Source organism: Phoca vitulina, unplaced genomic scaffold (genome assembly GCF_004348235.1).
Source record: "Phoca vitulina isolate PV1807 unplaced genomic scaffold, GSC_HSeal_1.0 scaffold22, whole genome shotgun sequence".
Taxonomy (NCBI): domain Eukaryota; kingdom Metazoa; phylum Chordata; class Mammalia; order Carnivora; family Phocidae; genus Phoca; species Phoca vitulina.
In genome coordinates this window covers 12,618,412-12,642,626 of record NW_022589725.1, presented here as the reverse complement: position 1 = coordinate 12,642,626, position 24,215 = coordinate 12,618,412, and the positions used below count along the sequence as shown (strand labels likewise).

Sequence of the window (24,215 nt, the reverse complement as noted above, 5' to 3'; positions counted from 1 at the left end):
GGCATAGCCATGTGGCGATTTACTGTATAGACATACCATCTGGTTCAAATCCTGACTGCATCACTTAGGAGCAATTGTACAACCTTACTGTGCCTTACTCTTCTCACTTTAAAAATGAAGGTCATAATAGTTTCTACCTTAAAGAGTGATGGGAATTAAATAAGATGTATTGGTCAATTTGTCTGTCAAAGCCTCAATACCATCCCCGTCCTGCCTGCCCGTTTCCAGAATGACTTGTCAGCAGGATTCCCCGGGTTAGATCCAGGCAATGGGAGGCAGCAGAAGCACCTTATTGCTTCTCCAATAGCTGTGGATCCAGAGTTTCTTTTCAGTTTTGCAGCCACCTCTGCAGATTTTCCCTTGAATACTGCCTTAGGACAAGAGGCAGCTGTGATCATTGCTGGTGCTCTCCTGCAGTTCCTGCAACTCTCTAAAAGCTAGAGGCAGCTTTCCCTAATCTTTACATTCCAATCCATCCAGTGGGTTCCCGTACTGAACACTATTAATCATGGAGGGCTTCCTGGAGGAGGTGAGGTTGTTAGAATGATGCTAGGCCAAAAAAGCAGAAGGCTTCCAGCGCTGAATAATTCCATCTCAGTGCCCATTTGGGCCCTGCCCCTCTGCTCACCTCTTCACAGTTTCCAGGGAGACAGTTTCCAGGGAGCTTGGAATCCTCACATTGCTGTCACCTGGCAACCAGGAGCTGGTGGCTGCAGCCACCTCCCATGTTCCTTTAAACATCCTGGGCCCTCGCCCTTATCCCTGGCATGGGCTCTGCACTGCCCAGGTAGCGAGGGCCCAGCTGGGGAAGCACCTTCTACCTGCTTCCTTTCTCAGCCAATCACAGGCCTCACGGGGACAACTGAGACTCTTGTCGATGGTGGTAAGTGCCCAGAAAGTGCTGGGTGGACCAGGGGCAGGACACAGACAACCCTCTGGTCCCAGAGGACCCTCTCTTTTGTTCTCATCAATGGAGGACCCTGGAGTTCATGGGTGGACGGAACACAGTACTGGCCCAAAGGGCACACAGCCTAGTGCAAGGGACAGAGCTTACCTCATTCTTGTGATATACAGATGTTAGTGACTACTCCATGCTGCCGGCTGGGCCACAGACTAGCAAGGCGCGGCTCACCCTTGGGGGTGGGGGTGGGGGAGCTGGGGAATAGCAGAGGCCATGGTGTCCACCTCACTCTTTAGCAGTCATTTCTTTTTCTTTTTTTTTTTTTTTAAAGATTTTATTTATTTATTTGAGAGAGAGAATGAGGGAGAGAGCACATGAGAAGGGGGAGGGTCAGAGGGAGAAGCAGACTCCCTGCCGAGCAGGGAGCCCGATGCGGGACTCGATCCAGGGACTCCAGGATCATGACCTGAGCTGAAGGCAGTCGCTTAACCAACTGAGCCACCCAGGCGCCCCTTTAGCAGTCATTTCTAAGCACCAAAGGCCACTTCCTCTAAACTCTGCAATTCTCTACCTGAGGGCTTTTCATGCCCCCAGAAGCACTCCTCAACCAGGGAGTGAGTGCAAAAAACCACCTTAATTCTCTCACCCTCAGTTGGGACAAGTCTGGGAAATGTGTCTCCCAGAGTTGCTGGACAGGACTGAGCTCAGGTGCCCAGAGGTACCTGGCTTGATCACATAACACCTATTGGTCACTTCCTAGTCTCCCTTCCCCACCATCTTGCTATTTCCTGGAATCAGCTCCCAAATAAACCACTCAAATCCCTGTCTCATGTTGGCTTCTGAGGGATGACTAATGCAGGGATGATGATGTATTACAGGGAACCAAAGTTCTGTGAGACTCAAGCTATAACTGTATGCAAAGCAGTGGCTGAACCAAGGGACCGGTGGGGGAGCTCTCTGCCCAGGTGCAGGCAATGATGGGGGTGTCTTGGCTGTAAAAAAGTTAAAAGCAGTAAGAAAACTGGCCAGTCTGCTTTTTATTATAAACCAGCCATTCTATTAAGCTTCAATTATAAAATTCTCCTCCCCGTTGAGGTTGATGGCTCTTGCTGTCCCATGCCTGCTCCTTGGCACCCCACTGATGCCAACTGCACTGAGGACAGAGAAATTGTGGGCAGAGGAGATGGGGGAAGGTCTCACTCAGGAGGCAGCATTGATCCCTTCATCACACAGGACTAGCCGCATTTCACACCTTCATGCCTTTGTGTGGGCCAGTCCCTTCTACGGGAATACTTTTGTGCCTCAATTCCCTCCCACTCTTCCATTGTGGTTCAGTGTCACCGGGCATCCCCTCCTCCAAGAAGCCCTCCCTGACTCCTAGCCTGAATTAGATGCCACCTCCGGGCTTGCACGGACCTCCAAGTGCCCCTATGTCATCCCGTTCTGCGGATGGGAAGTCTGTGGCTCAGACAAGGTGGCCTCTCCTCGCGACCTAATTTAACATCCGGCCTGTGGCGGTCCCTCCAGCGACCTGGAAAAAGGAGATTCCCGCTTTAAAGAGCCCCGCCGCGCCTGCGAGCTGCCTGGCGGAACCTTTAAGTGCCCCGCTCCAGTTTCCAGCCGGCGCATTCGCGCTACTGAGCCGGCGCTTGGAGCTACTTCCGGCGGCCGCGCTCCGCCCCTGGGCGTCTCCATTTTGGCCGCAGGTGGGGACTGGGCCTGGGCGGGTGGAGTAGCGGAGGGTAGTCCTCAGCAGTCGCAGGACCCAGTCGGCTTACGGCACTGTCTCCCTTCCTTCCTCCGCCCGCAGGAGCCGAGGGCGCCCATGGCGGGCTTGGAGGTACTGTACGCATCGGCGGCGCCGGCCATCACCTGCGCGCAGGACGCTTTCGTCTGCTTTCTGCACTGGGAGGTGGTGACGCACGGCTACTACGCCTTGGGTGTCGGCGACCAGGTACTCCAGAGAGCCGGCCCGGGGCCAGGGTGGTGGGGTGAGGTGTCTAATGCCGGGATCTAAGGACCGGAGCTCTGGGCCGGAGCGCTTGACGCTCCCCCGCCCGAGTCCCGGCCCTGGGGCTTCTGGCACCTTCGGTTTGGTGTGCGGGTCGGGGAGCTGCTCTACTGGCCAGGCCCAGCGCCCCTCACAGCACAGCTGGGGCAACATGATTTGGAAACCCAAGAACAGAAGCTCGCTTCGGCACAGCCTGGCAGTCTCCCAGGCCAGGATCGTGTGGACCTGACACTGAGACGGGGGCGTAGCTCCCCTTGAGCACTCCACCTGCCTGAACTCCGCCGAGCTCCTTCCCACACAGCGGCGGGGGCGGTACTCAATATTGTATTCGGGCCTCCACCGGATAATCTGAATCCAAGCACGCTTATACGGGTGATCTTTGATCTGTTCAGCCGCCCTCAGGGACCCTTTCTTTACTCCTCAGCACGGGCCCAGAGAGCACACACACCTTTCACCTTTTACTGAAGGGCCCAGTGCAGCCCACTCACCGCTGTCATCCCCAGCTCAGGTTCTGGGAAACAGCCACTGTGCCGCACCCCCACCCCCCACAGGTACACCCCTGCACCCTGGATGTGAGAGCCAGGTAAGGTTACCTCCCCAACTGCTGCCCCTACAGGGTCAGCCCCTCCCGCTCTCCCATCCTCAGGCTCTGCCTCTTAGAGCTGGGGACCTTGTCGTCACACCCACAGAGCCCCAGGACTGCTGGGCCCTGCCTACTGCATAATTCTTTGGGGGAGCCTTTGTTCATCTTCCCTGCCCCTTCCCTGTGACTTTCACCCTTTACATCATCCTGCACATTAGCTTCCTGGGAGAACTGGGCCTGGCTCCCTTTCTGCCCCTTCAGTTCTCTTCTACTTCATCAGAGAAAATATCCTCCCAGCCACACACCCCACATACACGCAGGATTCCCAGCCTGACCCTCACTGTTGCCTTCTCACCCTCAACCTACATCAGCTCTGGGGAGTAGGGCATCTCACCCCTTGCATCTCTTGTGATGAGATTTTAACCTTACTCTCATTTCTAACTGCTTCAGTTCTAACTCCCTAATCCTTTCTTAGTTTCTCAGATGTACATCCAGCATCTTAAGTTTTCCTCTCCTGACACAGAGCCTTAAGGATCCCTCCTCAAACACAGTTTACACATCCCGAGCCCTGAGAGCCAGGCACTCCCTTCCAGTCCCTGCTGCCCCATTCCTTTGTCCTTTAGAGCAGTGAGCAAGACCACCACCTCCTCTCACGCTTAATGCCCACCAACAGGAGTCACATCAGAAGGACAAGAACTGTCATGGATATCTGGCTCTTTTTTTTTTCCTCGTCCCAGACCTCAAGTACCTCACAGGAACCCCAGATACACCCTTAGCATCCCCCTCCAGGCTCACACATACTTGTTCCCTCATGTGGAGTCTAAGACTGGATATAAGGCTGGAAAAGAAGGGGACTCACATACACACCTGGAAGCAGGAACCACATTTTCCTCCCAGATAGCTCTGTTCTTGGCCTTTCTGTCCATCCTGCATTGCATTCCACTTACCCTGCCTTTCAACACCTCAGGCCTTGGAATCCGGTAGAGATGGGGTCTCCACCCACGAGTACTGGGCTCCTGCTCCAGTGTACAGTGTTCCCAACAGAAACTTTATGTTTCCTCACTTGCCCCGCTTCACCTTTCCAATCCTGAATGACTCTTTCACTTGCCCCTGTCATTTCATTTCAGCTTTGCCTGGGAAGTCCAGGAAGCTGATGTGTAGAATGGCGTGGAGTGCAGTGGAATTGGAGAGGGGAGGAAGACTTACTTGGTCCTGCCCTTGGGTCTCGTCCATGGGCCCTCAGTTCCCCCCACCCCTTGCCCTGTCCTTCAGATATAACGGGTCTGCCCTGTTCTCTGCCCCTCCTCATGGACCTCACCTTGTTTACTCCCAGCTTGCTATTTCTGCTCTGACACAGTTGGAATCTCTCGCCCCAGAACAGGAACTTCTTACTGACGACCTGTGCGACTCCCTCTCTTCTCCCCACTTCACAGGACATACCAACACTACATACAGATCTGTCACCACTCGTCCCTTCACACACCTCTCCGCAGCTCTGAATTCTGACAGCTTAGGGACATCAGTTCATATAGGTCATTGCCTCCTTTGGCATCATCCCCTTGCCAAATACTCTAGGCCCCAGGTTTTCAGGTGAAATGTGCAGAAGGAATACAATCTCGTTTTAATACAGGTTTTAAAAAAAAGATCCTTGCCTGATTCCTAAAGGTCCATCTAATTCCACTCTGTTCGTGGTGCCACCTGTTGAGATCATGCAGGCCAGAAAAAGATTCCGGCCTCAGATGTCATGCAGGAGGCCAGGGAGAATGGGGAGGAGGGTTTTGAAAGGCACTAACCACTGTCCATGTGTCCACCCCAGCGCTAAATCATGCATGCCCTCTGGGGCTGGGTGTTTGTACTGCTCTCTGGTGTGCCTTTTTGCTTCTGTGCCGTTTCCCTGAAGTACTGCTCAAGCTCAGGTTGCACTTGTCCTCCTCTGACTTACGCTGCTGAGTCAACTTTCATGGGAGTAGAAGCCCTTTAGAGAGGCATCTATTTTATTTAAGAGAGGGTTTAATTTTCTGTCCTGGGACCAGCAGACTCCGCTGAGACCAAGAGTGTTTGCCACGCTCAGAGAATGTTTATGTTGCCTCTCCAGCCACCTCCTTGTAGGGGTGATAAGGAGAGAGGAAGGTCCCAAAAGTGTGTGCTTCATCATATAGTATATTGACAGTTAAATAGAAAGCTAAATAGTCTGTTTTTCTCTTTGGTTTTATCTCCTGTTGTGCAGGGCAGTTGTGTATGTAAAACTCGGTTAGAAGAGCAATGAGGCCACTGGCTTCAATAAAAATCCAATATTTGAATTTGGATTACTTTTTTGGAGTTAGTACCATTCCTCCTAAGAGCTTTACAGAGGTGTCAAGTGGGTTAGGTGGCAAGGGGTTAGAGATGGCTATAGATACAGGTTCGAGAATTTTGTTTCCTTTTGTAGGAATCTAAAGGTTATGACAAAAGAGAGGAAATGCCCAAAATGATCTGTTTATGTTTCTTTGAGTGCATTTTAGCCCAGAGACCCAGGGATGAACCCATGGCCACTGAAGAATGCTTCCAGCCCCAGGATGTTGCCTAAGTGGACAACTATCCTTATTTTCTTGGGGCCAGTCTAGTGGATCTGGCTGGGAAAAATCTCCAGCCATAGACCAAGCAGCCAGGAGCTCTGAATGCCAAACCCAGCTCTGCATCTGACTTACTGTGACCTTAGGCAGTTCTCAGCCCCTCTGAGCCCTTAAATTTTTCATCTGAGAGTATTAAACTACACAGCATATGCTTTGGCTACTTTCCAGTTGCAGCTTTCTGGGGGGCCTGATATTTGATGTCAGGGCCTAGAACACAGTTGAAATGCCAAATCTGGCCTGTTATCACCAGGGCCAGTCCCTCTTGGTCCCACCTCTTTTCACCATATCAGGGTAGCCCTTGGGCTGGGACCATCAGTTCCCCTGCAACAAGAGGTATCAGCCTCATCTGACCCCAGGGTTCTCTCTTGCCCTAGAAGCCAGAGTCTGTGGAAGAGTGAGCAGACCAAATTACCATATTCCAAGGAAAAATTCTGGTGGGTTAAATGCTGTATGTGGAGGATATACATATAAGTTCAAAGGCCTCTGACAGAACAAAGATAAGGCACGTTATCAAAATCTTAGCTTCCAAAGTAAACCTTAAATCCACTAAACCTGTTACAGGAAAGGTACCCAGTTGGAAGTGAGGGATTGTTTCTCTTTCTCACTTGGCAGACTGGTTTGATTCGTTTCATTTTTCTTTTTCGTCACTCTCGTTTCTTTGCTTCAGGCTTGTGAGTTTCCTTGTCATCCAGCCAGCTTTTAAACCATGGCAGTTGCAACATCTTGAATTGTATTTGGGACCACTTCCCCCATTGGATTCCTGAGCACCAAGCGGGTGACCAAAGTGGAGAGACCCACGATTCTTTGCTCTTGGCCTCCCATTGTCCTTGATGTATGTAAAGGCTGTGGTGCTGGACTTCTGTCTTTTGCTGTTGTTCTTCATCTTTGGTCCAGTTCCACCATATTCTCCTGAGTGCAGAGCTTCCCAATCCACTTGCTCCGTGTTTAGCCATATAAATCGGTATCTATGAAAAAATATATACATTACTTTTGTGTGTTTTAAGAAAATTTTTACATAAATAGTACCAGGCTGTAAATTTCATTTTTTCTTAACTTCTATTAAGTTTTTTATGTATATATAAATTTTTTTTTTTAAGTAGGCTCCATGCCCAGCGTGGAGCCCAACTCGGGGCTTGAACTCATGACCCTGAGATCAAGAGATCAAGACCTGAGCTGAAATCAAGAGTTGGGCACCCAATAGACTAAGCCATGCAAGCGCCCCTTAAGTTATATTTTTTAAGTTATATTTTAAGTTTTATTTTTTACCTTTATCTGTGATGCTACAATTTGATCTAGTTTGTTCCTTCTAACTCCTATGTAGTATCCCACTGTGAGCATATTTTTTCATTTCACCTTCATGTTGGTGTTCCTGACACGGTTGTGATGAAGATCCCTTGTCATGTCCCCTGTGCCTTTGTGCACAGAGTTTCCTCCAGGAATGGAGGTTGGGGTCACAGGGTGTCCACTTACCTCAGTGCGCACCACATGCTGCCAGACTGCTTTCCAGAGGGTTTGCAGCAGTGTAAGTGGCCACCCGCAGTGTCTGAGGGTCCCCACTGTCCCCACACCCACATGAACAAAAATGGAGAAATGGGTAATACTGGTGTGACGGGTGTAACGTGGAACCTCATCCTTTCAGCCTGCACTTGTCAGTGCTGGTGAAGTTGAACGGCCCTCTATATACTGTTATCTGCTCGCTCTTTGGCTTGTTCATATCTTTTGCCAGTTTTCCAAGTGGGTTCCCAATTTTTATTGTTCATTTTCCAGGCATTTCCTTAATGTGCTAGTTATTCGTTCTTTTTCATCTGTAGCCATGGCAAACAACTTGTCCTAGCCTGTGGCTGCCTGTTAATGTTGCCGTGTCTGTTGTTGAACAGAAGCTTCCAATTTGGAACAGTCTCAAAGACAGTTCTTTTTTTCTTTTGTGGATCTTAAGAAATCTTTCCCCACCTAGAAATCACTCTATTACTTTTTCCTGTAGTTTAAAAACGATTTCTCAAACTTTAGTGTGTAAAAGGAAAGCCCTAGGATTGTTTAAAAGGAAAAAGAAGACCTCACACCTCACAGTCATGCATTTTTACACCCACCAGGAGGGCAAAAATTTTTAAATTGGACAGTGACAATGTTGCTGACCACATGAAACTGCAAGGACTCTCATACAGTGTTGGTGGAAGTGTAAATCTGTACCTCTTTGGAAGACAGTTTGACTTCATCTTATAAATTAAAAGTTCTTTTCCCACACATACGTTACAGAAGTGCCTCCACCTGTGTACTAGCAGATGTATACACAAATGTTCATAGCAGCAGCGTTTGTAACAGCGGACCTGTACACAGTCCACATAGGCATCAGCAAGTGAGCGTGTGCCTGGCAGTGTGCTCGAACACCACCACCCCGTACAGCTGTGAACTGTGCTGCGTGGAGCGCCGTAGAGTGCACCATACGTGGTGAAATGTGTTGACGCAGTGAAATCTTACAATAACTGACAAAAAAGGAAGCGATAAAGGTGATGCCATTTATATAAATTCAAACACATGTGAAACAATATATTTTTAGGGTTGTATGTATAGTAATACAGCAATAAGGGAAAGTAGAGACATTTTAAAAAATACAGAGAAGCGATTACCCATGAGGGGAATAAGCGAGATTCATTAGGAGTACGCTGCTGGAGGCTTTGGCCGTGGCGGTGTTCTCTTAAGCAGGTGGCACATAGGTGTCCGCTGATGTTTTATCTTGTACGTATGCTCCATTTCGTGTGTGTATGAAAATTGTTCATCATTTTTGTGAAACCACTACAGTAGTCTGGAGGGGAGTACGCTAGAATCTTTATTTTTAGTCAACACTTTGGTGATCCTCTTGCAGATGGTCCAGGTTCTGAACTTAGAAAAACACCATCCTAGAATTTCACAGTATCCCTTCAGGTGACTGCGAGGAGATTCTTATCAAACCAAGGCTGCAGATTCTGGACAGGTTCCAGTACTGTGTCATGAAGGCAGTCAGCTACAAGGGAGGGAGCACTGGAGCCGGAGTCCAGAGACTAGGTCCCAGACCTCTAACTTGGACATTTTCTTTCTCTTGACCTCCATGTCCCCATCTGTGAAATGAGGAAGTGGGATTAGATTGTCCTCAAGGTCCTTCACAGCTCTGTGTTGAGCTATGAAGATCTTCCTTCTCTCAACCCTGGTGTCTTCTCAGCCAGGTCCCAATGATAAGAAATCAGAACTGCTGCCGGCCGAATGGAATAACAATAAAGACCTGTATGTCCTCCGGTATGAGTCTAAGGATGGGTCCAGAAAGCTCCTTGTGAAGGCTGTCACCGTGGAGAACAGCATGATCATTAATGTGCTGGTGAGTCTCAGGGACATGTTGGCATCTGCTGGTGGGAGCGGACATTGGGATCACCTTTGTGCAGCCCGTTTAACAGTACAGATCAAGAGCCTTAAATGTTTATGAGGACTTTACCCAGTGACCCTACTTGTGGAACCAAGACAGGAGTCCTCCATATAGAAAAGCTTTGTGCTCAAAGATGTTCACCTTCCGGTATTATCAAGGAGGGGACTTCATCACAGGGGAATAATTACGTAATTTAGGGTAAATCCTTTCGGTAACAACAGGGATGGAAAAAAGCTTACTGTAGGCCAAGGGGCTGTTTTAGTTCTTTAGATAAGCCTGGCTCCCTGCTATCCTGGCGCCCTTACAGTTCTCATTTCCAGGGATGGAAAACTCTTCCCCACACCATGGACTGCCTCACACACACCCTCCTCCCTTCAGCCCCTGCTAATTCCTTCTCATTTTTCACTTCCTCAAAAAGTATAGTCCTGGGCGCCTGGGTGGCTCAGTTGGTTAAGCGACTGCCTTCGGCTCAGGTCATGATCCTGGAGTCCCGGGATCGAGTCCCGCATCGGGCTCCCTGCTCAGCAGGGAGTCTGCTTCTCCCTCTGACCCTCCCCCCTCTCATGTGCTCTCTCTCTCTCCTCTCATCCTCTCTCAAATAAATAAATAAAATCTTTAAAAAAAAAAAAAAAAAAAAGTATAGTCCTGACTACCTACTCTCACCTGCCAGAAAAATCTGAATTATGCCTCCCTACTTCATCATTTTATTTCCTTGCTGGTCCTTACCACAATTATGTACTTAGTTGTCCTTTGGTTTGTTGTTTGTCTTCTGCCACTGGACTATAAGCACCCCAAGAGCAATGACTCTCTTGTTAAGTTTGTCCTGGTTGTCCCTGTGTGCTCATATAAAAGTAGCATGCAGTCTGTATTGCACTGTACCTGGCTGTTTTCACTCAATATCTTTTGGAGGTCTTTACATGGGAATGCATATAGATGTATCTTATTCATTTTAACTACTATGTAGTATTCTGTAATACCGTAATTTATTTATCCCTTTCTGGGTTTTTTCCCTTTATTTAAATTCAGTTTAGTTAACATATACTGTATTATTAGTTTCAGGGGTAGAATTAAGTGATTTATCAGTTGTGTATAACACTCAGTGCTCATTACATCAAGTGCCCTCCTTAATGCCCATCACCCCGTTACCCCATCCCCCCACCGACCTCCCCTCCAGCAACCCTCAGTTTGTTCCCTAGAGTTAAGAGTTCTTATGGTTTGCCTCCCACTCTGTTTTTATCTTATTTTTCCTTCTCTTTCCTTGTGTTCATCTTACCCCTTTCCGTTTTGACGAACATTTACATCTTGTATCAGAGTTTTTAGTTATAAATAATAAAATTACCTCAAGTTAGTTAAACAGATTTGGTTTATTAAAAGAACTGGGATAGCCATTGAATTGTTGGAAGGGCTAGAGAAACAGGTTCAAGGCAGGGCTTTCAAGACAGTGCCTCAAAACCACACCATGGAAACCGCTGCTGCTGCCACCGCCCAGGCGTGAGGTGCGGGCTTAGGCTGCAGGCCCTGGAGCCCCTTCTCATGAGCCGTTGATGCCTCTGCTGCTACCCTCGTCAGCAAGATGTCTGCCCCTTGCTGGGCCTGCTTTTCCATGTTGCCCACCTCCAAGTCAGAGATATGTGGCCATTGGCACCTCAGTGACATGCCTGTGCCCAGACTACAAAAGATCCTGGGAAATAGGTTTAGTGGGCTCTGCCTGAGAAAGGCAGTATTTTTAAATCAGAGCAGTCCCCAAGCATCAGAAGGTTATTTTGCTAAGTCAGTTAGAGAAAGACAAGTATCATATGATCTCACTGATAGGAGGAATTCTTAATCTCAGGAAACAGACTGAGGGTTGCTGGACCGGTGGGGGGTGGGAGGGATGGGGTGGCTGGGTGATGGACACTGGGGAGGGTATGTGCTATGGTGAGCGCTGTGAATTGTATAAGACTGATGAATCACAGACCTGTACCTCTGAAACAAATAATACATTTTATGTTTAAAAAAAAAAAAAAGAAGATAGCAGGAAGGGAAAAATGAATGGGGGAAATCGGAGGGGGAGACGAACCATGAGAGACTATGGACTCTGAGAAACAAACTGAGGGTATTAGAGGGGAGGGGGGTGGGGGGATGGGTTAGCCCGGTGATGGGTATTAAAGAGGGCACGTATTGCGTGGAGCACTGAGTGTTACGCAAACAATGAATCACAGAACACTACATCAAAAAGTAATGATGTATGGTGACTAACATAAGAAAACTAAATCTTAAAAAAAAAAGGGTATTTCGCATATTACAGACATTCCTGGTGTGTTTCTTTGTGCATGTATAGTTCTTTAACTTGAATATTTAATTGTTATTCTCCCATTAGTCCAGAAATATCCCCAGTTTCTTGTTTTCTGTTTTCATTTTTCTAGGAAAGTGGGTCACAGCAGGTATCAGATTTGACCCTGAATTTGGATGATTATATCGATTCAGAACACCTGGCTGACTTCCACAGGTACTAAGTGATGACTTTTCCCTGGGAAAAAGAAGAGAGAAACAATGGAATGGGGTGGAGAAGCCCAGAGAGTCAAGAAAGGTTAATAGAATGATCTTTGTCTCCTGGGCATAGTCACTTCCAGTACTGTGTCATGAAGGCAGTCAGCTACAAAGGAGGGAGCACTGGAGCTGGAGTCCAGACCCTAGGTCCCAGACCTCTAACTTGGACATTTTCTTTCTCTTGACCTCCATGTCCTCATCTGTGAAATGAGGAAGTGGGATTAGATTCTCTGCAAGGTCTAAATTCTCTTTTCTGTTCTTAATTTATTTTAAGAGAAGATTCACATGGGAAATGCCACATGAAGTAGAATGATGTAAGCAAGAGTCCATAAGTGCTGCAGTGGCTCCAGGGGAGGGGGGGGTCAGGCCGGTGGGGTCAGTCCCAGTAGGCTCCTGGAGAAAAGGTGTACCTAATCGGGTCTCCACCTCAACTTTTTCTTTTAAATGGACTTCAGTTTTTAGAGCAGTTTTAGGTTAACAGCAAAATCAAACAACTAGCGCAGAGAGTTCCCATGAACACCTTCCCCTCCAGCCACCCCCACGCAGCCTCCACTATCAGCATCCTGTACATTGGTTGTAATGGAAGTACCTACATCAATATACATTCTCACCCAGATTCCATAGTTTACGTTCAGGTTCACTGTTGGCAGTGTGGGAGTATGTTTACCTTTTTTTTTTTTTTAAGATTTTATTTATTTATTTGAGATAGAGCGAGCAAGAGAGCATAAGCGGCGGGGGGGGGGGGGGGGGCAGATGGAGAGGGAGAAGCAGGCTCCCCACTGAGCAGGAAGACCAAAACGATGCCAGGCTTAATCCCAGGACTCTGGGATCATGAGCTGAGCTGAAGGCAGACACTTAACCAACTGAGCCACCCAGGAGCCCCAAGTATGTTTATGTTTGGAAGAACCTGCCATACTGTCTTCCATAGTGGCAGCACCATTTTACATTCCCACCAGCAACGTATGAGAGTTCCTGTTGCTCCACATCCTTGTCAGCATTTGGTGGTGTTAGTTTTTCAGATTTGGTCATTCTGATAAGAGTGTAGTAGTATCTTGTTTTAATTTACAGTTCCCAAATGACATACAACTTGGAGCATCTTTTCATATGCTTATTTGCCATCTGCATATCTTCTTAGGCGAGGTGTTTGTCAAGGTCTCTGGCCCATGGTTGGTTTGTTCTCTTACTGTTGAGTTTCAAGAGTTCCCTGTATATTTTGGGTAACAATCTTTTATCGTATATGTGTTTTGCAAGGATTTTCTCCCAGTCTGGCTTATTTTCTCATTCTCTTGACTTTTTATTTTGAAATTTGCTACCCCACAGAAAAGATGGTTTGCAAAAAATAGGAGGTGAATACCCATATACCTATCACTTAGGTTTACCACTTTTGAACATTTTGCCACATTTGCTTAATTTTTCTGTGTCTATTCTGTTTTTGAACCACCTGAGAATTATCTCCAGACTTTGTGAACCTTCACCCCTAAATATTTCAGCAGTATCTCCTTGTTCATACGAGGGCATCCTCCTATATAACCTTAAGACAGTTCTCACACTCCGGAAATGTAGCGCAGATGCAGGAGTATCACTTAATACACAGTCCATGTTTGATATTTCTGCAGTCATCCTGGAGTGTCCTTTTTAGCTAGTGTTTTGGGTTTTTGGTTTGCGGGTTCTTTCTTACCCAACCAAAGATCCCATATCGCATTTATTTTCATGGCTCTTTAATTCCATTTAATCCAGAACGGTTTCCTAGATGTTTGTTTTCCATGGCTTTGGTATTTTTGAAGGTCAGTTATCATGTAGAATGTTCAGATTGTTTCCTAGTGATCAGATTTATTAGGTTATTTGCTCATCATTTGATTCAGCCTGAACATTTTTGACAAGAGCATTACGTAGGTGAGGCTGTGCTCTCTTCAGTGTCTCACATCAGGTGCAGACGTCTGTCTCGTTGGCTCTGTTCAGTTTGATCACTTGGTGGTGTCTGCCAGCTTTCTCTCTAGTAAAGGCATCTATTTTCCTTTGTGTTTAATAGTGATCTGTGGGATTATACCAGCAGCCCATGAGTACTCTGCTCCTAGCAGTCTTTCATCCAGCAGTCTTGGCATCTATCGATGATTCTCACCTGAGTCTGTTATTACAGAGATGAATGTAAGACAGTAACTTTCTATCTGAATCATTCTTTCTACATTTATCAACATTTTTTTTTACAAAAAAAGTTTTCTATTCTTCCTGTCCCCTTTATTTTTATTTTTTAAAATACCAGTGTAGACTTAAAGATTCTTTTGTATCCTAAGTTATGGTCCGTTTCTATCGTTCTTTGGATGCTTTGTTCCAAAGTTGACCAGTGGGAACCCTTTTAGGCTGCCTCCTTTGTCCTTTTGACATGTCCCCATCATTTGTAGAGTGTTTCGTACTTTCTAACACAGTAAGATGTTCCAGCCTCACCTTGTACTTTTTTTGCCCCTGCCTTGAAGTCAGCTGGTTTTCTAAGGAGCCATGATTTCTGTTAGTGGGGAATCATATTTAAAAAACAAAATCTGGGCCCTGAATGTGCTCATTAATACTAAGGATGCCATTGCTTCTAGGCCCTTTCAGTGAGTGAATAGAGCTTGGAATCTTTTTCCTTAAAGTCTTTTCTTAAATTTTAAACTGATGCTTTCATTTTTAATCTAACACCATGGGATTCTTACTCTTTTATTCTGTACTTGAGCTCTCTTCAACATATGTACTCATTTGTTTGATCCCAAAATACACACAGAGTTTCTGACCTGCTACATCAGTATCAACGAAGAATAAATCAACCAAATAAAGTTTCACATACAATTTCTTTCCAATTCTTTTTGTTCAACTCTGTCCCACGGAGGATGTATATAGTCAGGGTATTATGTTCAGAGGGTACTTAGGTGAATGCTTCTTTTTCCACAAGTGTAATGAAATTGTTACATGGTTAGGCCCAATTATTTCCACTTTATTCCATTATAAGACTTTTTTGCCATCCTCATTGACCTCCTTGATTTTAGAGGAAACCTGGCATCGGTATAAATTCACAGCCAGAACTGCCTAGAAACCCTGTTGCATTTTATTATATCTAATTGGGAATAACCATTTTGAACCCACTCCACTCCTCTCAGACTTGCAAACCATCTGCCTCCATGATTGAGGCCACCCCTTTGTCTCTGCCCCTCTTCCATGCAGTCTTTATGTGAGGAGATCCCTACTTCTACTCCAGCTCCCCACCCTTCAGCTGATTTCCCACACAGTAGTTGGACCAGCCTTTTTAAAACGTAGTCATGGTTAAAACCCTGGCTTGAAATCCTTCAGTGATACTACCTCACATACATTAGGATGGCTACTATCAAAAAAACAAAAACAAAAAACAGAAAATAACAGGTATTGTCCAGGATGTGGACAGATTAGAATCCTTGTGCACGGTTGGTGAAAATATAAAATGGTGCAGCCACTATGGAAAATAGTGTTGTGGTTCTTCACAAAATTAAATTACCATATGATCCAAGAATTGTGCTTCTGGGCATACACCCAGTAGCATTGAAAGCAGGGTCCAGAATAGATATTTGTATATTCACGTTTATAGAAGCATTATTCACAATAGCCAGAAGATGGAAGCCATGTAGGTAACCATGAATACCTAGAACAGGTGAATGGATAAACAAAATGTAGTATATATGTACAGTGGTATACATACAATGTGGTCTATACCTACAATTATTCAGCTTTAAAAAGGAAGGAAAAGCTGGACATATGCTTCCACATGGAATAACCTTGAGGACATTATGCTAAGCAAAATAAACCACTCACAAGCAGACAAACACTTTATGATTCCACTTAGATGAGATACCTATAGTAGTCAGATTCATAGAGATAGAAAGTAAAATAGTGGATGCCGGGGCTGGGAAAATGGAGAATGGGGAGTTATTATTTACTGGGTGCAGAGTTTCAGTTTTGCAAGATGGAGAGTTCAGAAGATGGGTGGTGGTGGTGGCGGTGATTATGCAGTAATCTGCATATTTAACACCACTGAGCTATACACTTAACAAATGGTTATGTTGGTAAATTTTATATGTATTTTCCCACAATTAAAAAAATCTTTTTAATCTGAAAAATATTCAGAACCCTCCAGTGAATGTTGTGTGCTCTTAAGATAAAGAACAAAATCCTTGATGAGGCCTAAAGCCTAACCCCTGCAACCCTGTCCCGTACCACTTCCCTCTTAGTTGCTGTGCCTGGGCCATGGGCCACCATGCCCCGCCCCTTTGAGATCTCTCCCCCCTGCCTAGAGCTCTCTCCCCAACCTCCTCACACAGTCAACTCCTGTTCTTCCTTCAGTTCCCATTGAAACATCAGTTCCTCAGAGAAGCCTCTCCTGCCCCCGCCACCACGTTTGAGGTTTCATAACACCGTTTTAAGCATTTAATAAGTGGGTATTTTATGATTAGAGATGGTTTTCCCCACCCTGGCCTGTGATCTCCTTGAGGGCAGGGCAGGGCCTGGGCCTGTTCTGCATATGGTGGACAGTGGAATGAGTGCAGTGAGGCCAGCCCAGGGAGCAGCCCAAGCTGCTGTTTCGGGTGCTGCCCACTCCAAGACCCCCGCACCCCTAAAGTGGGTAAGGAAAGGACGGAGCCTTTCTCTTGACTTCTTCATTCTGGAATTGTATTGCAAGAGAAGGTGATGAAACCTGTGGAAGAACCCAGGTCCTGTACTAGGCTCTACATGCTCATTACAGCATTTAGTTCCCTCAGCAGTACTGAGAGAAACGGTGAGTGTCTCCATTTATTTATTTATTTTTTTAGTACATTTGTTGGGGTTTTGTGCTGGGGGAGTGTTTTATTTTGTTTTTTTGATGACTGAAATGTGGAACCAGCAGTACTACCTCAGAGTGTTCTGAGAACAAAATGAGATGTCAGCCCAGAGTGCTCAGGGCTGGTGCAGCAGCTCTTAGTAAACATACAGAGGGAAAAATATCTCATCGCCAGGCACCATCTCCATGGAAACTGAGGCTCTGAGAGCTGGGGTATGGATCTGCCTCCTGATCATCGGGCCCTCCCTCCCTGCTCCGTCGTACTGCCAGCGACACCGAACTGCCTGTCTCTAGTCACCTTCCCCCATCCAGCCCTCCTTGTTAGGTCATCATGGCATGTCTCGTCCACACTAGGTGGGAATTTGTGGCCCTTGGTGAGCAAACTCTGATTTGCTAAGGAGTATAAACCCGTTGCTTTCTGCCGTGCCCCTTCTGGTTCCGCCCTTGCAGGATGACAGGCTATAGGCTGTCTTTTGCTGCTACCAAAATGGCAGTGCTACTAAGGCTTAGAAATTGTGCAAGAACTTCAGACTTGAATTCTGCAGGTAAACGCACATCCTACATAGGAGATCAGAGGCCTTCTAGCTGTATCACACACAGCTCATCTGATTGAGAGGAAAGAGGATTTAGATTTACCCCTTCCACCCAACTTGGTCAGGGAAGCAGCAGGGTCCCCAGAGTTCTGTGTTCTGAGCAAGAACCTGATTGTTGTAGGGATGTAGAGACCACAGGCCCTTAGATCTTCCAAGCCATTGCACGTGTTACACTTCTGAACCAGGGAACTCTTTCTTCACAGTGTTCTTTAGGATTGACATACTAAATTAGTAAAAGTAAAATTGCTCTGGTGGAAAGGGTAAGGGCAAGAAATTGAAGTCCCTGGGCTTTCTCTCTTACCCTCCTTGGGCCCCCTTCTATGTGAGAGAAAACTTGAAAGCACTGATCTAGTATTCTCAGTTTATCTTTTGGTTATATAATAAAAATGTATTTTTTAATTAAACTTTTTATTTTGAGGGCCATCTGGGTGGCTCAGTTGGTTAAGGGTCCAACTCTTGATCTCAGCTCAGGTCTTGATCTTAGGGTCATGAGTTCAAGCCCAATGTTGGGCTCCATGCTGGGCGTGGAGCCTATTTAAAAATTAAAACAAAAAATTTTATTTTGAGATAATTGTAGTCTTAAATGCAGTTGTAAGAAATAATACAGAGATTCTTTGTATCCTTTATACATTTTACCTCAGTGATTACATTGTACAAAACTGTACTAGATGTTACAGCCAGGATATTGACATTGATAAAATGATACAGAGCCTTTTTAACACCATAAGGATCCCTCTTTTTTTTTTCTTTTTTAGAGAGGGTTGGGAGGGACAAGGGGACAGGGAGAGAGAGAATCTCAAGCAGGCATGGAGCCAGATGCAAGGCTCAATCTCACAACCCTGTGATCATGACCTGAGTCAAAATCAAGAGTCAGACGTTTAACCTGACTGAGACACCCAGCTGCCCCTATAAGGATCCCTCTTATTGTCACACCCACTGTCCCTCCCCATCCCTAACCCCCTGGCAACCACTTATTCTCCATCTCTAAAATTTTCTTATTTCCTGAATGTTAAGGGACACCTGGGTGGCTCAGTCGGTTAAGCGTCTGCCTTCAGCTCAGGTCATGATCCCAGGGCTCTAGGATCAAGTCCCACATTGAGCTCCCTGCTCCGAGGGGATCCTGCTTCACCCTCTGCCTGCCACTCCCCCTGTTTGTGCATTCTCTCTCATGCTCTCTCTCTTTCTGACAAATAAAATCTTAAAAAAAAAAAAAAATCTCTGCCTTTAAAAAAAAAAGTAAATGGAATCATACAATATGTAAGCTTAAGCTAACGGGATTGGCTCTTCTCACTCAGCATAATGCTGTTGTCATCCGTCTGAGTTGTTGCATGCATCAATAGTTTGTTCCTTTGTAAAGTTGAGTAGTAGTTCATGGTATGGGTGTACCACTCCTTGAAGGATATCTAGTTGTTTCCAGTTGTTTGCTATTACGAGTAAAGGTGCTATGGACATTCAGGTACAGGCTTTAGTGTGGACATAATTCTCATTTCTCTGTGATAAATGCCCAAGAGCACAATGGCAGTTGCATGTTTAGTTTTTTTAAGAGACTGCCAAATGATTTTCTAGAGTGTCTGTACTGTTTTACATGTCCACCACCAGTGTATGAGTGATACCGTTTCTCTGCATCATCACCAACATTTGGTGTTGTCATTCTTTTTCATTTTAGTTATTCTGATAGATATGTAGTAGTATTTCCTCATGGTTTTAATTTGTATTTCCCTAATGGGTAATGATGTTGAGCATCTTTCCATGTGTGTATTTGCCATCTGTGTATCTTCTTTGGCAAAGTGTCTGTGTCTTTTGCCCATTTTCTAATTGGATTGTTTGAGTTTTTTTTACTGTTGTGTATTTGAGAGTTCTTTATATATTTTAGATGCAAGTCCTTTCTTAGATGATGGCTTATAAATGTTTTCTCCCAGCCTGTAGTTTGTTTCTTCATTCTCTTAACAGGGTCTTTCACAAAGTTTTAAATTTTCATAATATTTGTTTTATCAATTTTATGGATCATGCTTTTGGTGTCAAGAATGCTTTGCCTAGCTCTAGAGCCCCAAGATTTTCTCTTATGTTTTTTCCTAAGCTTTTTATAGTTTTATATTTTACATTTAAGTCTGTGGTCTATTTTAAGTTAATTTTTATATATAAGGTGTGAGGTTTAGACAGAGGTTCATTTTCTTGCCTATGGATGTCCAGTTGCTCCCAACACCATTTGTTCTTCCTTCATTCAGCTGGCTTTTGCAACTTTTTCAAAAAGCAGTTGTCTGTACTTATGTGGGCCTGTTTTTAGGTTTTCTATTTTATCCCATTAATCTTTATGTGTGTCCCTCTGCCAGTATCACACAGTTTTGATTAATGTAGCTACATAGTAGACCTTAAAATTGAGTAGAATGATTCCTCCCACTTACCTTGTCAGGATAGTCTAAGCTATTCTAGGGCTCATGCCTTTCTGTACTAACTTTAGGATAAGCTTGTCTATGTCAATAAAAACTTGCTGGGAGTTGCATTAAGCCTATAGATCATTAAACCTGTAATGGGGAAAATTGACATTTTTACTATGAACACGGTATATCTCCATTTATTAAGTCTTACTTGAATTCTTTCATCATCATTTTGTAATTTTCAACATGTAGATCCTGAACATGTTTTTGCTGTTTCTTTTCTGGAGGAGGGGGGTGATTATAAATTGTGTTCTGCTCTTAGTTTTGATTTTCAAATATTCGTTGTTAGTATATAGAAATGCAGTTTATTTTTGTGTGTTGATCTTTTATGTGGTCACCTTGCTGAACTCATTGTTCTTGGAGGGTTTTTTGTAGATCTCTTGGGAATTTCAAGGTAGACTATCATGTCATCTGCAAAAAGGGAAGTTTTATTCTTTTCTTTCTAATCTGTATATTTTTTCTTCTTACTTATTTATTGCTTTATTGCAATGGCTAGAACTTCAGTGTTACGTTATTTGAGAGTGGTGAGAAAGAACATCATTGCCATGTTCCCAGTCTGAGGCAAAGTATTCAGTCTTTCATTATTTTTTTTTTTTTTTTAAAGATTTTATTTATTTATTTATTTGAGAGAAAGAGAGAGACAGAGAAGCAGCATGAGAGGGGAGAGGGTCAGAGGGAGAAGCAGGCTCCCCGCTGAGCCGGGAGCCGGATGTGGGACTCGATCCCAGGACTCCGGGATCATGACCTGAGCCGGAGGCAGTTGCTTAACCAACTGAGCCAACCAGGCACCCAGTCTTTCATTATTTTTAATGTTATTTTCATTCAAATTCTGACTTTATTTACTGGATTTGTAACTAATAGGTGTTCTGAAAACTTACTTAGTTAATGGTTGTAAAGGACTTAGGACAGTGCCTGTCACATAGTAAGTGCTCAGTAAATATTAGTTATTGTATTATTATTGCTCCATATATATGAGCAGCCTTGTTCCAAAACTCAGTATTTAAGGTCCCAAGAACATACTACCTAAGCCATAGGGGAATACAATCCATATTTGCCACTTTTACCTGTTCAGTGGCTTCCCAGTTAAAGGGAAACAAACTTAATTTGTAAGACTTCTACCTCTATTCCCATTCCAGTAAACCTTAAAAGGGGGGGGAAAGTCATAGCTCAGCTTTTGTTCCCTCCTTCCCTACTCCCAGGTCTCTCCCTCCCACATAGCTTCAGAAATATCCTCTAGTCAACTCAGGTCTTTCATTATTAAGTATATTATCGTGGGGTTTTTTTTAAGGTTTTTATTTATTTATTTGACACAGAGAGAGCGCTCACAAGCAGGGGGAGCAGCTGACAGAGGGAGAGGGAGAAGCAGGCTCCCTGCTGAGCAGAGAGCCCGATGTGGGGCTCGATCCCAGGACCTGGAGATCATGACCCGAGCTGAAGGCAGACACAACCAACTGAGCCACCCAGGCGCCCCTATTAAGTATTTTGTTAACTGTAGGTTTTTGTAGGTGTTCTTTATGAAGCTCAAGAGGTTCCCTTCTTTTCCTAGTTTGTTGAGAGATTGATCATGAGTGGATTTGCATGTTGGACTTTGTCAGATGCATTTTCTGCATCAATTGATAGGATCATACGATTTTTCTTAGCTTATTGACATGGTAGGGATTTGTGAATCGTGAACCAGCCTTGCACACCAGCAGTGATGATTCTTTTTATGTATTTTTAAATTCAACTTGTTAGTACTTTGTTGAGCATTTGTGCATCCAAGTTCATGGGAAATGCATGTCTGTAGTTTTGTTTTTTATGCTCTCTTTTGTCTGGCTTTGATATATGTGAGGCAATCCTGGCCTCATAAAGTGAGTTGGGAAATGTTTCTTCCTCTTCTATTTTCTGGAAATAACTGTAAATTGATGTTAATTCTTCTTTAAGTGTTTGGTAGCATTCTCCACTGAGATCATCTGGCTCTGGAGATTTCTTGTATTGGGTGCTTAGGTATGAATTTTGTTACTGTAATAGAACTCTTTAGATTATTTTATTTTGGCTGAGTTGTTAGTTTGTGGTTTTTGAAGAATTGGTCTGTTCTAAGTTGTTGAAGTTATTGTTAGCATTCTCTTATTATCCTTCCAGTGGCAATACATGTGTTGTAATATCCCATGTCATTCTTGATATTGGTGATTTGTGTCTTCTCTCTTTTTGTGTTTGCCAGTCTTGCTAGAAGTTTGTCAATTTTAATTCATTTTTTGAAAGAACCAGTTTTTTAATTTAATTCTCTCTTATTTTCCTATTTTAATTTAATTCTCTCTCATTTTCCTATTTTTCTCTTTTATTGATTTTTAATCTTTATTATTTCCTTACTTCAGCCTTGCTTCTGGTTTAATTTGCTCTTTTTCTAGGTTCTTGAGGTCAGAATTTTGATTATCGATTTCTTTCCTCTTTTCCAATATAAGCATTTAGTGCTATGAAGTTTCCTCTCAACACTATTTTAGCCATATCCTCACATATTTTTTTCTAAGATTTTTAAATTTATTTTAGAGAGAGAGTGCACAGGTTGGGGGAGGGACAGAAGAAGAGGGGGAGAATCCGAGGCAGATGCCCTGCTGAGCCGGGAGCCCAACACAGGGCTCGATCTCACAACCCTGAGGTCATGACCTGAGCCGAAATCAAGAGTCGGCCACTCAACCGACTGATCCACCCAGGTACCTCTATCCTACATATTTTAATATGTTAGGTATTTATTTTTAGTCAGTGCTTTGTATTTTTTTTTTTAATGTCTTTTTCTTTGACCTGAGGGTTATCTGGAATTGGGTTGCTTAATTTCCATGTATTTAGAGACTTCTTTCTATTTTGATGTTTAGTATCATTCCATATGGTCAGAGAACATACTCTGTATAGTTTCAGTTTTTAAGATTTGCTTTTTGGCCCAGGATATGGCTCATTTTAAAACACCAGATTTTTAGGAATTCTAGAGCGCTACCCACTCATCGCTACCTCATCCTGCCTCAACACCTCAGCTACAGCTCACAATGCTTGGCTGTCACAGGCAGACAAAAAGAGGCCCAGCGCAGCCTTCTGACGGCTCTGAGTTGGTGACAGAACTGGACCTTGAGCCCCCAGAACCCTGCCTACCTAGGCCGCGAACCTGGTTCATCTCCCCAAGAGCCTTGGCCATCCGTGACCCTTCCCATGACACGTGATGAACACACAATGAGGCTGAGGCTAGGGCTGGGCAGGTACGGAGGAGCAGCCAGTCCAGGCCCTGTGCCCCTGCACCGTCACCTCTTTCTAATGGGGTGGTGAGCGAGGAGGGGCAACTCAGATGCCTAAGAAGCTTAGGCCCAAATCTCGGAGACGACACCGGGCTGTTGCCCCCCTCACACAGGTCCGCCGGGCGGCCCGTTCCCACCCTTGCAAACAGTCCAGGCGCAAAGCCAAGAGCTGTCAGGGCCGCCGTTGCCGCCGCCGCCACCACAATAGCGTATACGGGGTTGCCAGCCAGGTGCCAGCAGTTGCCACCTCGTCTCCTTCCTACAGGACCTACAAGAACAGTGAGGAACTTCGGTCTCGCATTGTGTCTGGAATCATCACACCTATCCATGAGCCCTGGGACAAGGCTAGTGTCAGCAGTCCCCACCAGGAGTTTCCGCCTGCCACTGCCAGAGAGGTGGACCCCCTCCGGATTCAGCCACAGCACCCACCCACGAGCCGGCAGCCTCCCTGGTGAGTACAGAGCCCCCAGCGGGCAGCCAGCCCGTGCTTCTACCGGATTCTAGCCATAGCCATCCTGCCACCTGGTCCCCTCTCTGGCCTCCATGTGTCTGCAACAGATTGTCAGAGTCTTGGTGGATGGAGACGTAAGTGGAGCAGTGAGTTCTGGTGCAACTCCTAGTCACCCTGACTACCCAGCTTCTTCGGGTTGCAGGGACCAGGGCTAGGCATTTCAGGGAAATGCAGATGCAGAAGTACCTTCCCAGAGGGGATGTAGGCCAACTGTCTTGTCTGTTTCATTTCATTCATGGTAGTCACCTAACCTCGTTGACAACTTCAGAACTTTTCCAAAACAGCATGGGGTATGAGCATGTCTCATCCAGGATCTTAGCAGGTTAGGGTGGCAGCATCTACGACAGGAGACTCTCGTGCTCTGAGAAAAGAGACAAGAACCAGCGGAAGACCTTAGTCTGTGGCTGAGACAGTGCTTCCCCATTTGGAGTCCCCAGTGTGGTAGTAATTGGGGCCTGGGGGCTCACTGTGGGGCCAGAATAAGCACTCAGTAAGTGTTCACTACCATTGTTATTTTATCCTGTTTTGCAGTTCTATATCTTTGATTAGTTAAAAGAAAATGGGAAGTTAATT

At 45.2% G+C, this 24,215-nt stretch overlaps 1 protein-coding gene across 4 annotated transcripts in view; it reads left to right on the top strand.

Annotated features, from left to right (window-relative positions):
- The first annotated feature begins 2,544 nt into the window (after nucleotides 1–2,544).
- PSMF1 (proteasome inhibitor subunit 1) overlaps nucleotides 2,545–24,215 on the top strand; it is a 43,644-nt gene continuing 21,973 nt past the window's right edge. For 3 of the 4 annotated variants that reach the window (XM_032419433.1, XM_032419432.1, XM_032419430.1), the window contains exons 1-4: nucleotides 2,586–2,855; nucleotides 9,301–9,453; nucleotides 11,904–11,986; nucleotides 23,397–23,582. In XM_032419433.1, the coding sequence (XP_032275324.1) occupies nucleotides 2,727–2,855; nucleotides 9,301–9,453; nucleotides 11,904–11,986; nucleotides 23,397–23,582 (551 nt within the window). In that variant the 5' untranslated portion in view covers nucleotides 2,586–2,726. Of the gene's footprint in view, nucleotides 2,856–9,300; nucleotides 9,454–11,903; nucleotides 11,987–23,396; nucleotides 23,583–24,215 lie in introns of all 4 variants that reach the window. The other variant, XM_032419431.1, reaches the window with a different exon arrangement.